Below are 13,588 nucleotides of genomic sequence, written 5' to 3'. Positions count from 1 at the left end.
AATGAAAAACACTACCCACAAATATTTTCACAGCAATTTTATTCCTAGCTGACCTCAAGAAGGTAGGGTCCATCAATAGCCTGTACACACTGAGTGCTTTCTTCCACTCTGCTGATTTCCTCTTGGGAGGGAAAAAATGTAGAGGTGCTACCAGCTGAAGTACTACCAGTGGTGTTGCCCCTACCATGTATGCACGGACTAATGTTCACTGCTGAGAGGCCCCGAGAGACAGCGCGACCCACAGGAAGGTTCTGGTACCCCTGCTATAGTGGAGGGTCTTTAAACCAGTCCCAGATAGAGCACATCTTTTTGAGAGATGCCCTATCTTCATTTCAGTCCTCAGAGGACCAACCATCCCCCATAGTACATTATCTAAATGGTAAATCTCTGTCGCTGTTAAAAATGCATGCTTTGTTTCCAGTCTGATTGTATACAGCTGGTATTTCTAGACATTGGATGTTTTAATGCTTTTTTATAGCATGATGAAGACCCTTCTACCAGCAGATATACAATATGCAGGTATTTATAAAACCTTGATCAAGCTACATCTTAATCAGCTCCTCTACATATCCTTTCTGTTGTCTATCTGATGACAAAAGAATGGAGCAGACATCAGAAGTAAGGAAAGATAAACATGATGTCCCAGAGCCCTTGATGGAATAAATCACCATAATTCTACTGGAGACAATAAAGTTATGTCCACTGACATGAGATGAAGATTTGGCTGTGTATCCTTATGGTTAGGCTGTTTGACAAAGCATACACTAAGTATTGTAACCTTTTGCCACACAAGGCTTATTTCAGTAAGAAAATCCGGCTTGTAAAATATGTAGGTGTTTTTTTTTTTTTAAAAAAAAAAGGAAAAGAAAGATATCCTGCAAGAATACAAAGTTGCTTAATAAGTGAAAAAAACCCCACTTTAAACCAAGATGTTCCATGACCTTAGCTTTATGATTTGGTGGTTCTGATGGCAATAACTCACTGCAATAAAATTTGGGGTAGCAGCAGGTCTATGTAGCATAACAGTAAATTTTGATGTAAACTGAAGACCAGAGCCTGGTAATGAGGCACAAATGTGAAGTATTCACAAGAGAATAAAAGTATCTTTTACCACTGGCATGCAATATAAGCTAGAAGAAAGTATCCAAGCATGATTCAAATCTCAACACTTAGGTTAGAAGGGGTAAATCTTTTGTTTTGTTATGAAAATTATTCATGTTCATCAGAAATAAAAAATTTCTGTTTGAGTCAGTAGTTTGCAATAACGCTTAAAGGTGCAAAAAAACCCCAATCGTATAGGTCAGCCTCAACATGAGTCATGAATACTGAATTTAACTAATATATGTGAAACTGGTAAAACAAAATCTCTTAAATACATCCCAGCTACAACAACAATCTCCTGTACTGGATTTATTAGCAACTGCAGTGTGAATAAGAAATACTAGCTTCATTCTACCTGAGATGAAAAATGAGGAAAAAAAAGTATCCGTCCGCTTTCTTCCCTGTTATACAGTGCCACATTTTGTTTAAGATATTACTCTCTCATGGGCTGCATATCTAAAAAATATAATTCATGAAAAAGTATAATGTAATTGTTTGGGCTTTGATGAATTGGGGCATAATATTAAATAATTACTCATTGCCTTTATTCTTCTGTCAAAGCATGCAAAAAAAAAAAAAAGCTTTTTATTGCTTTTTTTTATATAAGGACATGGGCCTTTGTGACACGCATTTTATTTTAAACTAATGCTTCTATTATTCCACATCTGAATAATTACAGCTGACATCATCTACTCTTCTGTGTCCTAGAAGATCTTTAGCTCTAGTCCACTGTTACATACTTTATGCATTATATGAAATAAAATACCTCAAGATTTTGAAAATATTTATTTTAAAAACAGCAATGAAATTGTCTGTAATCACATTTTCTGCTCTGCTTTGAAAGCAGCATTATTCAATATGCCAGTGGTCTTTTCCGTAAGAGCAACATATTAGAAATTCATGCTGCTCTAATACATCTGAATTCATTGATGTACTGCACTCCCTACAGACCTAAAGAAACATTTTGCTTCAGTTTCATATGTCCTGCACATTACCTACTGATGTGGTGGTTGTCAAAACAGTTGTACAGTGGCCTTTGAATTCAAAGTGTGCCTTGACTGTATACTAAAAATGACAATAAACCTAAGTATATACATTATGCTGGCTTTTGTTGCCAGCACAAGTAGAGCATTTGGGAAATAAATCCCCTGATTTTATTGCCTTTTAACATCTTTTCCACTTTAAACTTCAAACCCAGAAATTTGAAGCATTTCAAGAAACTAAAATCACTTTTATTTCTTTCTTGTAAATTTTCTATAGCATACCATCATGAGCCACATTTTCAAAAAGTTCAGCACAAGATTATAAATTAAAGCATTCCAAAAATAGTTTTTTTTCCTCTATGTAAAAACAGCACTGTGATTTTTAACCCTGGTTTCTTAGCAAAAAAAGCAACTATCTATAGGATACACTAAAACTCTGAAATGTTTATAATTTTGCTGATAAAATGAACACACGGTAAAATTAATTTAATAGAACACATCCAAAAGCATTTTCACAGATAAACACACATTCTCATAGGGATGGTATATACCTGCATGTGTTTACAAATGTTAGAAGGGTATTTCTTGCGGTCCTTGGAATATTTCAGGAAAATTCATACAACTGCTGGCAGGTCAAGCCCCAGCTGTAACTGAAACCTAACAGGGCTACTTTCAGCTGTAGTAAATCAGGAAGGAATCCCTATATAGGATTCCTATAGGCATGTTGTTACATAGAAACATGCCTCCAGGACCATTAGTACATCTCCATTAAACAGCTCTATGTCTGAGATGAGATCCACTTAATAAGCAGGCATAGAAGTCATGTCCATGTTGAAAGAGGACTTTAGAGAGCTCCCACATGTGGCTGACCATGCTGGGGCTGGACTGTGTGTTCATACCACCATGTGTCACATTCTGAACAAATTCTGTAGACCTTTGACCCCCAAATATCCAGTTATAATGAGCGTCTAAAGAAATCTGTATGTGACACCACTGTATAAACTAGTGTGCATGTGCATGGATGTGTATGCCTGTACATCACCTAAACAGAAAATAGAAATACACAAACATAGAAGCCAATATATGAACTGACAGCAGAATAATAATAAAGAGAAATTTTAGTCATTTTATTTTTTAAAGTAGTGGGGGTGCAACAGGAAGCCAAATCAATCAAAGAAAACTTCAAAGAAAGCTAATTCCAAATTTAAGTATCAGACACAGCAAATGGCACAGGGAAATTTTCATCTCCCAGCGTTGTAAAATTTTCAGAAAGAATTCCCACAGTGTAAAAAATCTGTAAGAAGCTGATCCCTAACAAGAATTCACTGAGCTGGTAGTGGGCTCTTATTGTGTGTGTTTAAGCATTTCCACAGAGGAGAATTCTTACAGAGCTTGGGGCAAATCCTCCAATCCTCACTCAAAGGGATTTCATCTGCAGCTTGGAGGGAGTGGTGCACAGTGTGAAATCAGGACTTCTAATGGAGGAGTTTTGAAAGGGTTTTAAGAGGGATATGTCCTCAGTTTTCAATCTGTCCAAAATCACAGAAATCCTCATCTGAAAATACCTGGTTGTTGAGATGAAAGAAAAATGTTATACTCAGCCTAAAAACTATTTTCCTACTTTGTTTCTGAGCTCACTGTGTTTCCTTTCTCTCATTTGGTTAGCATTAATTAATGTTTGGTCTATAAAGACACCAACTGAAAACCACTCACTAGTTCTAACAAGAAACAAGAAGGAAGCTGTTATTGTTAAAATACCAACATGGGGTAAAAACTGGCTAAAAGGCAGCATGTTGAAAGTATTAAAAAAAAAAAATAGACCAAATTCAATCAGCGACACATTGCACTGCGGCTGAATTTGTCCCAATAAAAGTAAAATTTGAATATATGAAATTAATTAGGGATAGAGAACAGCCAACAGATTCACTTCTAAGAATAATTTTTCTAAAAATACTCATTAGTGTCCTGAAAAATGAAGCAAGATACATGGTTTCCAAATACCCTAAGCAGTAGTTGATATACCAGAAATTATACGGCACCAAGGGTTTAGATAGACTGGAGAAATTTACACATTATTTTCTGTGTGAAGCAATATAAAAGTGATTTAGGCTTGTTAAATAGATCAGAGTTTGATGAGATAGTAAAAAGGAAACTTTTTACTATGACTAAATGAGTAATAGCAAGAGAAAAGAGTCATGTTGAAGGAAAAATGTGAAAGATTCTGGATTATAAAGAAGAGCTTCAAGGCTAAGTAAAGAATGCTAACTCTACAAAATCCTCTGTCTTCATTAGTTGAAAGCCAAAAGGACAATGAGGCCATTCTATTCACTGAATAAGTCACTAAATTCACTGCAGAATTAACTTAAATTATCTTTCTCAAGTTAATTTCTCTCAAGTTATCAAATTCAAAACAGAAGAACTATACGGCCAAACAGTGTTTGAACTGTAGAAAATCATGGTCTTAACATCCTACCAGTTGTACTAACATGAGATGTAGCTTAATCTCCTTGATAGACAAGTTAGCTTGAGTTAAAACTACTGCTAGTTAAGAGGACCTCTTGTGTGCAAAGGGCATGCAAGTTAGGGTTAACAGTTGACTTAGCCCATGATGCTTCAAGGATCATGCTTTATTTATTGAATGAAACCTCAGAAATGGCTGTTGAAATTTAGTGTGTATTTTCTTGACGTCTGAATTTCATTTTTTCTGCTCTTCACTAACACTCAATAGCAAAATTGCCTAGTTATATTATTCAGCTTTTTTTGTATTTGACCTTGATGCAATAATTAATTGTGATGATCTACAAACTCTCAAGGCCCTTTGTTCAGAGCTTGTTGCTAGAGGTTAATGTGGAACATCAGAGCTTAAAAGAATGTACAGTTCTGAGCCATAGCCATGGCTCAAAAGAGGTCACTTCAATGAAATACTTCTTGTCTTGACTAGAGTGCCAAGAGATTCTCTTACTTTTTCAAGTTCTTTCATAGCTCTGATTCTCAGAACCCCACACAAGATTTAGCTCACACTCTTTAATGGACACCATGATCTTTGTAGAAATGTAAGCAAAATTCAAAACATTTATATGAAGTATAGTTATATTTCTTTATGAAAATCTGCCTTTCCCCCCCCCCCCCCCCCCCCCCCTCCTGTTACTGAACATAACCCTGGGGTCAGATTCTGACCTCAAAACAAAGTGTGCAACATCCTAGTAAATCAACAATAACTAAGCAGCACATAAGAAGCCACAACTAGCTCCCCTGCAGTACAGATTTTTGGACATCCTCAGATGGAATGCAGAGCTCCTCAAAATCAAGGCAGCTTTATTTTAACTAAATTGCAATGAAGCCCCATGACAAGGCAGATTTTTGTTGTAAACGAACGGTTTTTTGGCCACCACACGCCCTGGCTCTGGGGCTGTTAGCCTGAGGGGCTGATGGGGAGCTGAGCCTAGATCCCCCCAGTCCCCAAATATCCAGAGGCTGCCTCAGCTCCCAGGACTGATTTATTTTTTTTAGGTAATGTGATGGGGAGTTAGCAAGCTGGAAGCCTAAACAGCTTCAGTCCCTACATGCAGAGTCTCCCAGCTGGGACACAGGGCTTTAAGCCTCTGATCCTTCCGTGAGAAGCCCAGACCCTTGGATCTCCAGGAACATGTCTAGATCTCTGTCTGGATCTGCAGTTCCTGAGCAGCCCATCTAGCAGAGTGACTGAAGTCCAGTGAGCCACACACAGTGCCAGGCCCCATCCTCCTCCACAGGATTTTTATCTGTTTGGCTTAGAATTGTACATTGACCTGAAATAATCTTGTCTGAAGCTGCTGTGCAAGAAGTATACTAATTATTTGTAGAGCCCACTTGAAAATGTAACATGTAAAGTAGCTCTGCAGTTGTTGTAAGCAATTTAACATTCAAAGAAGTGATTTATAATATCAGGCTTCCCAAGATTACAACCATAATGACTATCTGACAGACTTTATAAGCAAATCGTCCAGTCATTTCAATTGGATTCTGGCTGGCTAAGGACTGGGAACTGTAAAAAGGCTATAAGATTTGGCCTAGAATCAGAAATAACATTTGCTGTTTTCCAAACGTGTGGTAAACAAGAAAGGAGATATTAAATTTTTGTACATCTCTCAGCACATGCAAATGAGAGTGGAAAGAGCCTCCTCAGACAAACACAGAACAACGGCCATCTGGATCGAAATGCTGCTGCAGTGGAAGTCAAAGCCTTGAGCCTCCTTTTGTCATTAGCTACATCCGTGTAAAGCTGGAGTAATTCTACTCAAAGGCAGCAGGTAACATCCTGGCTTTGAGGAACTTGGCTGTAAAACCCCCACCGCCTCCAGTGGGGGAGGATTTGACATAGGGAGTGTAATGTAAAACCCAGTGTCAGGCCAGCTTGCTCCATGACTTGAGCTGTGCAGGAGCTGGCCCCTTGGAGGATTTCAAATAAGTCTGTATTTCCACGATTTCGCACCTTAAAGCAGATTAGAAGGGAAAAACTAAAAATGCTTACCACAGAGAGAGAATTGGAAAGCAGTGTCCCATCTTGGCCAAGCATGTTGGAAACTGTAATTTCAGGTAGATCCATGTTTTGTGGGTGGAATGGAAGGAGGCCGTTGTGGTTCATGGGATGACACAGAGAGTGGTACCCAGATTCTATCTCATTCAAGTGCACCAGGGAGTGGTCAGGCAATGACGGCGGAGTTATAGGAGGTATGTTAAAATCTTCACTTTCAAGACTTGGGCCAGGAAAAGACTGGGGGAAAAAAAACAAATGGAAAGTTCTATGAAAATCATGTGAATACTGGTCAAGAATAATAATAAAAATCACACAAAACAACCAAGAAGAGCCCAACTCACATACTTCTAAGCAGGAGCTTCAATTTAACAAAGAGAATATTTTAAACACCTATATAACAGTGGAGTTTCACCATTACGTATGGAAGAAAAATTGCCTCTAAGGCATAAGAATCTCTGATACTTTCACAGCTTCAATTAGAAAGATATTTTTTTTAAAGAAGATGAATTCAAACAGATTTCAAGGGTCCTACTAAAATTTTCCATGAGTGTTTATCTGGCTGAATACCTTTTTCATGGGAATTGTAGAAAAGGAAATGCAATTTATAAAATTAACATTGGCTCAAATGGTTCATAAGACTCCCTGCTACTCAGATCAAGAAATATAGTGAAGAAGAAAGGTACAGTTTTTAGGCTTACAGAAGAACCATGCATTTGTTCTGCTATAAAGAAACACAAATAAGTAGAGAAATAGTACATGCTTTGTATGAACATACTTTGTGTTTATAAAAATACATTTATGGTGTCTCAAAACCACTGATTTTTCCTTTCTTTATCTATCAACTCAATGATATGTACATTTTGTCAGTCATCTAAATGAGTTACCCCACAAAGCAACTGTTTAATTTTTTGTTGTCCACCGCCATTAAGTCATTCAACTCAAACTGATCCAAGGAAATGCCACAGGCAAAGTCAGAGTAATGCACCAATGTGAATAATTGCTATTATTTATGTACATTCTTTATACAGCAGGTAGGCCCATTTGAGGGATAGGGGTGGATATGCTTATATTTCTCAACGGAAAGAGGTGAGCAGGGTTAGATACATGATCCAAATCAAGAGTTAAAGGGATCAGTTGCAGTGGTTTAGTCTAAAAGCCTGCTCTGCTTTTCTGCGAGAAGCCACAGTTCTCATCCCCTTTGCACATCCCACGCCCACAGTCACAAGGTTTATAGCAGAGAGTACTTCCACCCTTTCTGCCCCTCTGCAGCAACACAGCCCTGCTGCAAGTGCTGCTTTTGTTAATTCTGGAAATGCAAGGATTTAAATACATTCTGCTCCTGCAAAGTATCTTCACGAAATATGAAAATGAGGGCACAATTTCAAAGAGCAGCTATTAAATGAAAATATTTTCCCCAGTATGAGTTTGCAAATGGAGGAGAGTATGGTGTATGAATTCATGCAGAAGGACAGAGAAGAATCAATGCTCAATTATAAACAGAGAAGGTCTTCATTAGTCATCATAGTAATACTCTCCTCCCAATGCCTGAGGTTACGCTCCTGTGTACAAGCATGCATATAAAAACTTACATTAGACCAACAACATACAGTGTTACATGTTTTCAATGAACTGTTGAACACAGAAGAACCTACTCGCACATTGCGATGGTTTTGGTCATTATGCTTGTTTCCCAACAAGGTTTACGCCTCTGTTACCAAATATCTTTGTATGAAATAGAACAGGAAGGCTAGACTGCAAAGGCCAAAGTAAAATCCCAAAGAATGAAAACAACAGAATAGGGAGAGGAAAAGGTTGGGCACCATCCTTATGTGTGAGGACTTTGTGTCTGCCCATGCTTTCCAGATGTGTTTCTCGCCTCTGGTACAGGAGTTTGCTCTCCTGTTGTCCCTGCCCTCGCCTTAATGGGAAGTTATATGAGTGTACTGTCATTTGTAAGTCTTATTTGCCCCTGCTTTTAGAAGCCATGATGTATCAGTGGACATATCTCCAAGGGAGAAAATACAGTAAAAATAGACCCTCACTAAATGAGGAGGAGACTTATGCACGGCACAGAGAACATGTCATATTTACTTGACCACAATGTATAAAATGTGTGAAACCAAATATTTTGGGCACTGTATACACTAAATATTTTCTAATTACTATTATATTAACTTGATGATGAAAAGAAAGGTTTCTAAAGTCAACTTAAGGTCTAATACTACAATAACAAAGCAGTGAGGAACAGAAATGAAGGAAGGCACAACACCCATAATGCTCTTCTGGAGCACTATCCCACACAGGTACACAGATTTGGTTACTGTAATCCTGGTGAGTTTAGATCCATGTAACCTACAGCTACCAGGAGGGATTAATGAGCCATGAAAAGAGGACATCTTGTATTCAACACTGTCTTTTCTACTGTCCCAAAAGACTGATGGCCTCAAAAGAGTTTTCTCTCCCTTGAGTTTGTAGGTACAAAGAAGTGTTAACATCTGTTTTCTCTCTCTCACTATCTTACAGTGAAAATACCTTGTGCTGCATCTTTGCTGATCAAAGATGTTTTCAACACATTCTAGAGGAGGAAGAGAGATCTGCCTTCCAACTTCCCTTAAGCAAGACTAAGACAAGAGTCTAGAGTATTCTCTCACCACTTTTTTAACAAGAAGAGACTTCAACTTACATTCAATACTAAAAGCAAATATTCCTTAAATAAATATAGATAGGCTGGGTGTGCCTACACCATTAATATTGGAGACATTCAGTCAATCTGTTTATTTGAACATCCTTTTTGCATAACATATGTGGATAGTCCAGGTTTTACTTTAGTTAGACTTTGATTTGCTGTGTTTCACATGGGTCTTTAATCAGTAACACTTCAAAAATGGCAGAAGCAATTCAACTGCCATTAGGACACTAGCTTCACTTATTAAAAAAGAAATACAACACTAGTGGCATAAAACTCCACAACCCAAGTTGTGTCATGTGTAACTAAGTAATAATGGTGTATATATTATATGGGCTAAACATTTTAAATAGGCAGTTTCTCTCTGATTATTAAAAAAACCCCCCAACACAATCATGTTATTGCTTGCGAACCAGTTCGAGTGTATTTGGTCCTACATCACCTACCCATATCACTGTCCACTACACTTAAATAAACTTCTTAAAGAGTAGGAGTAGTGTAGAAAAGGCAATAACAACACACCAAAACAACATATAATTCAAGCACTGGTACTTCCTATAATGTTTTTATGGTCTTTCTTTTCTTTTTTTTTTTTTTTTTTTAAGACATAAACTATTTTACTTCTTCAGTAAAGCTACGCCGAATCCAAGCCATATGCTAATGCTATGGACAGGTATTTGAAAGCATCTGCAGAACATCCTATTCACTCACCTAACATTTTCAACCAATTTGGTATTTCCATACTTAGTATGTGTGTGTATATAACACATACAGATGTAACTTCCTCGGGGAAGTTACTTCAACAGTGACAGTACTCCAGTTTGTCTCATCCAGGAGCATGGTTCAGATGCCTGTGATGACTTAGCACACTGGCACATCAGAAACCAGAAGTCCTATACGCATTTGCAGTAAACTCAACATATCCCAGGAACAAGGCTATTCCAACTGTACGTGGAGGGAAGGAGTGAGAAACAGGACATATGCTTGTCCTGCCAATAGCAGCTACAAGCGTCAAACACCCACTCCTACTTTCCTGTCACCTCTCCCCTTTCCATTGGGAAGGCCTTCTTGAGGAACCATGTGGAGTCCGCTTGATGCAACTGATCCAGTGCTGGCAATGGAATGTCTCCTGGAACATTGTATTGTTACCTTCCCCAAAAAGACCTTTAAGGGAACTCCAGCACAGGCCAGAACCGAGGTTTTCCCTGAAGCAAGAACTCCCAGTCCCAGGCTAGTCATCATCCTGTCTCAACTCCTTGGCTTTCTTAGAGCATCTCTTCTTCCAACCCAAGCTATTTATCTGGAATTACTAATGAAGGTAGTTATCTACCATCAAAAGCATTAGGAAAGGCTACATGCCCTGTATCCCATTACAATTCATAAGTACAGCTCATACATATTAATAATAGATGGTGGCCTGTAACTTCAGCTCTGTTAGGTATTTCCTGGGGGTGAGGAGAAAGGTTAGGGTCTCCCCCTGCCAAGGGTTTTTTCCTTCATAGTTGGCTTTACCATCAGCAGGACTTTCTCTATTCAGAAAGACACAGAATAGTTCCTTTTCATTCTACTGGTCACAGAAATACTAGCACGCTCGCCTTTTCATTTTTGAATCAAAAAAGAGTAGCAGTAAATGCTTTATTTACTGTACCACAGAGCTGCTAGGAACTTTGCCAGTGGTTTCGCTTTCATCTCATGACTGTGGGAGTGGATGAGGTGTTTATCAGCTCTTCAGTTTAGGGGAACTTCCTGGACCATTATTACATTCCACAGAGAAAGCCCTCTGCAAAGTAACACCATTAAACCCACTGTATAGCACTGAACAGATACAGGCTTTAATTTTGATTTATTGTAAAGAGGATTTTCATTACACCTGTATTTATTATAAACAGATTTCAGTATATTTCAGACAGGAGTTACACAGTGGGAACCTCAGGACTGAGCATGCTTAAATCTGGGCTATTTACAGACACAAAACTATGAAAAAGCTTTTTGAATCAAAGATCTCTTCCCAAATCTAAAAGACAATATTCTATGTTTGTGGTTAGATATTTGTGACATTGCTGCCTTAATTGATGGAAACTTCATAAAGCAGATGATCTTTGAGATGCCCATTCAAGAGACTCCATTATCTATCCACCTTAGCCTATGATTTTATGACAAAAGCTTGCCAGTATAAAATGATATGAACATGAACTTTGATTCATGTCCAAACCAAGTCCAAGCTTTTGTTGCTGAACAATGACCTCACTGGTCCCTTTCAATTTATCTTTTATGCCACTGAGCCTGGCCAAATCCAGCAACAAGCTATGGAAAGGGAGCAAAACTGGGGGTGGAGGTGGAGGGTGGGTGCATGTCAAAGGTGAGTTCTTTAGCAAAACATAACTCAAATTAGGGTTAAGTACCCTGCTGTGCTAATAAGACACATACATTTATTTTTGAGTAACCCAGATACTCATTGTTACCAGAAAAATAAGGGAAATGCTTGTACAACCTTCTGCATAAGAACTGAGGAAAGGGGAGTAAGGAGAAATAAGTAAATAAAAATAAAGCCCCTTTGATTAAGTACTCTACAGTGATGACTGCACATTGGCCAGCAAAACTTAGATTTCAAAATGATTTTAACAGAACTTTAAAAAGTAACCAGAGAAGGGAAACCAAAGGAGATACCTCAAACAGACTGACCACAAGAGGCAGCAAGCATTCAAACATCCAACATAAATCCCTCTGGAAAGAGTAGGACTGTTACTACATGACAGCACAGAAGACAACATACATTAAGTAAGTCTAATTTGTGGGCTCAGTGGTTGCGTCAGTCACCATGCACATACTCAACAGAATCTAGTATTAGCAACAGTTCCTTAAAAATTGGGAATTTGCCTATAGATATTTAATTTAAATCGAATGAATGGTACTGCCAACTATGCAGAGCGTGTCTTAATTTTTCATTTGCACCAAGGCTTCTGCATCTGAACTGTGGAAAGATGCCAGTTTTTAAAAGATAGATGCTTCAGGCTGTCTCCTCTTCTATTATTGAACACGTTGTTACATAACTGAAATACTTATGAATCAAGAGTAATGTAAAAACAATGAGCTCATTAGAAGAAAAACAGCAACGTACCTTATGCACGTATGAAAGTTAGGATAATATATTTGATAGCAGATATTTCTAGGAGTTTTAATAGGATCAACCTTATCTCTAGTTTCTAAACTGAGGGCTTTCAGAAGCAAGTGTTTTTCAGCTTCTTTTGTCTCTGCATGAACAAGGCTTGATAGCTTGAGACTATAATGCATTACTGTGGAAACCTTCGGTCTGTTACATAAATCATCTTAACACTCAGCAAGAATTGTCCAACAGTGCCATTGATATGTTCAAGTCAATGATCCTGCAAACAATTTTTTTGTGTTTCTTCATACGGCAGACAACAGCAATAAATCATATTCATTTAAAAACACACAATATACTAATTTATCAAGGAACAGCTATCAAAAATATATTACAGGGGAAGGTATAACTTTTTTCTATTGTGTTAATCAATTTCTCTAATTTACATTAGGTAAAGGGCAAAGCCTCAAGCAAAACATTAATTTTCCAGTACCAGATGAATTCTGTTTTCAAGAAGGAGAATGTGCTGACAATGATATTATTGATTTAAAACAATCACAATTTCAAAGTTAACAGAATTATGTAAAAGAGTGGACATCTTTAAGATTCCACTCTTGAGAGCCTTTTCGTTAATTACACTAATTTTATACATACACTATAGCAGTTTGCTGGGAAACATGTTTTCAATGAAGGTTTTAATTTGAAATACATTTTAAAGGTGACAATAAGTAGAAGATAAAAGATTACAAGATCTGGGCTCTGCAAACACCAATACTGTAATCGAAGCATTTAAACTTCCCCTTAATGACCCAGCTGAACAGTTTTCCTGTTTAGAAAGTTTGAGTAAATTTATAAGAGAAGTGCAAATCTTTTTTAGACCCCCAAAGTGATTCCTTAGGAATACCCAAGAGCCTTAGGCACACACAGGGCATCCTTAGACATCCAACCTGGAGTCTTGCCCTGCTCACCTGTCCCACCCTCCCTAGAGCGTGTCCCAGTGGGGACCCAATCATGATCATTGTTTGACACCATTGTCACTGTTCTCTCCTGAAGAGAAAGCCACTTGGTCCCCCACAGCGTGTGACAGTCCCTAATAGTGCAACCTCCAAAGAGCAGCAGGACCTCTGCATAAACACACTCCTGTTTGTCCAGTGTTTTGGGGATGCTGAAAGGAAGGGAAGAATTTCACCACAATAGGT

The 13,588-nt window shown here is 38.0% G+C and overlaps 1 protein-coding gene across 4 annotated transcripts in view; it reads right to left on the bottom strand.

The window, feature by feature from the left end:
• Positions 1-13,588, bottom strand: part of TOX (thymocyte selection associated high mobility group box) — a 226,604-nt gene that overhangs the window by 87,497 nt on the left and 125,519 nt on the right. For all 4 annotated transcript variants that reach the window (XM_074897711.1, XM_074897713.1, XM_074897709.1 and 1 more), the window contains exon 3: positions 6,595-6,837. In XM_074897711.1, coding sequence (XP_074753812.1) covers positions 6,595-6,837 — 243 coding nt within the window. The remainder of the gene's footprint in view (positions 1-6,594; positions 6,838-13,588) is intronic.

The sequence above is a fragment of the Athene noctua genome, chromosome 2, assembly GCF_965140245.1.
Source record: "Athene noctua chromosome 2, bAthNoc1.hap1.1, whole genome shotgun sequence".
NCBI lineage: Eukaryota > Metazoa > Chordata > Aves > Strigiformes > Strigidae > Athene > Athene noctua.
The sequence above is the reverse complement of the archived record's forward strand: the minus strand, read 5'-3'. Positions and strand labels throughout refer to the sequence as shown.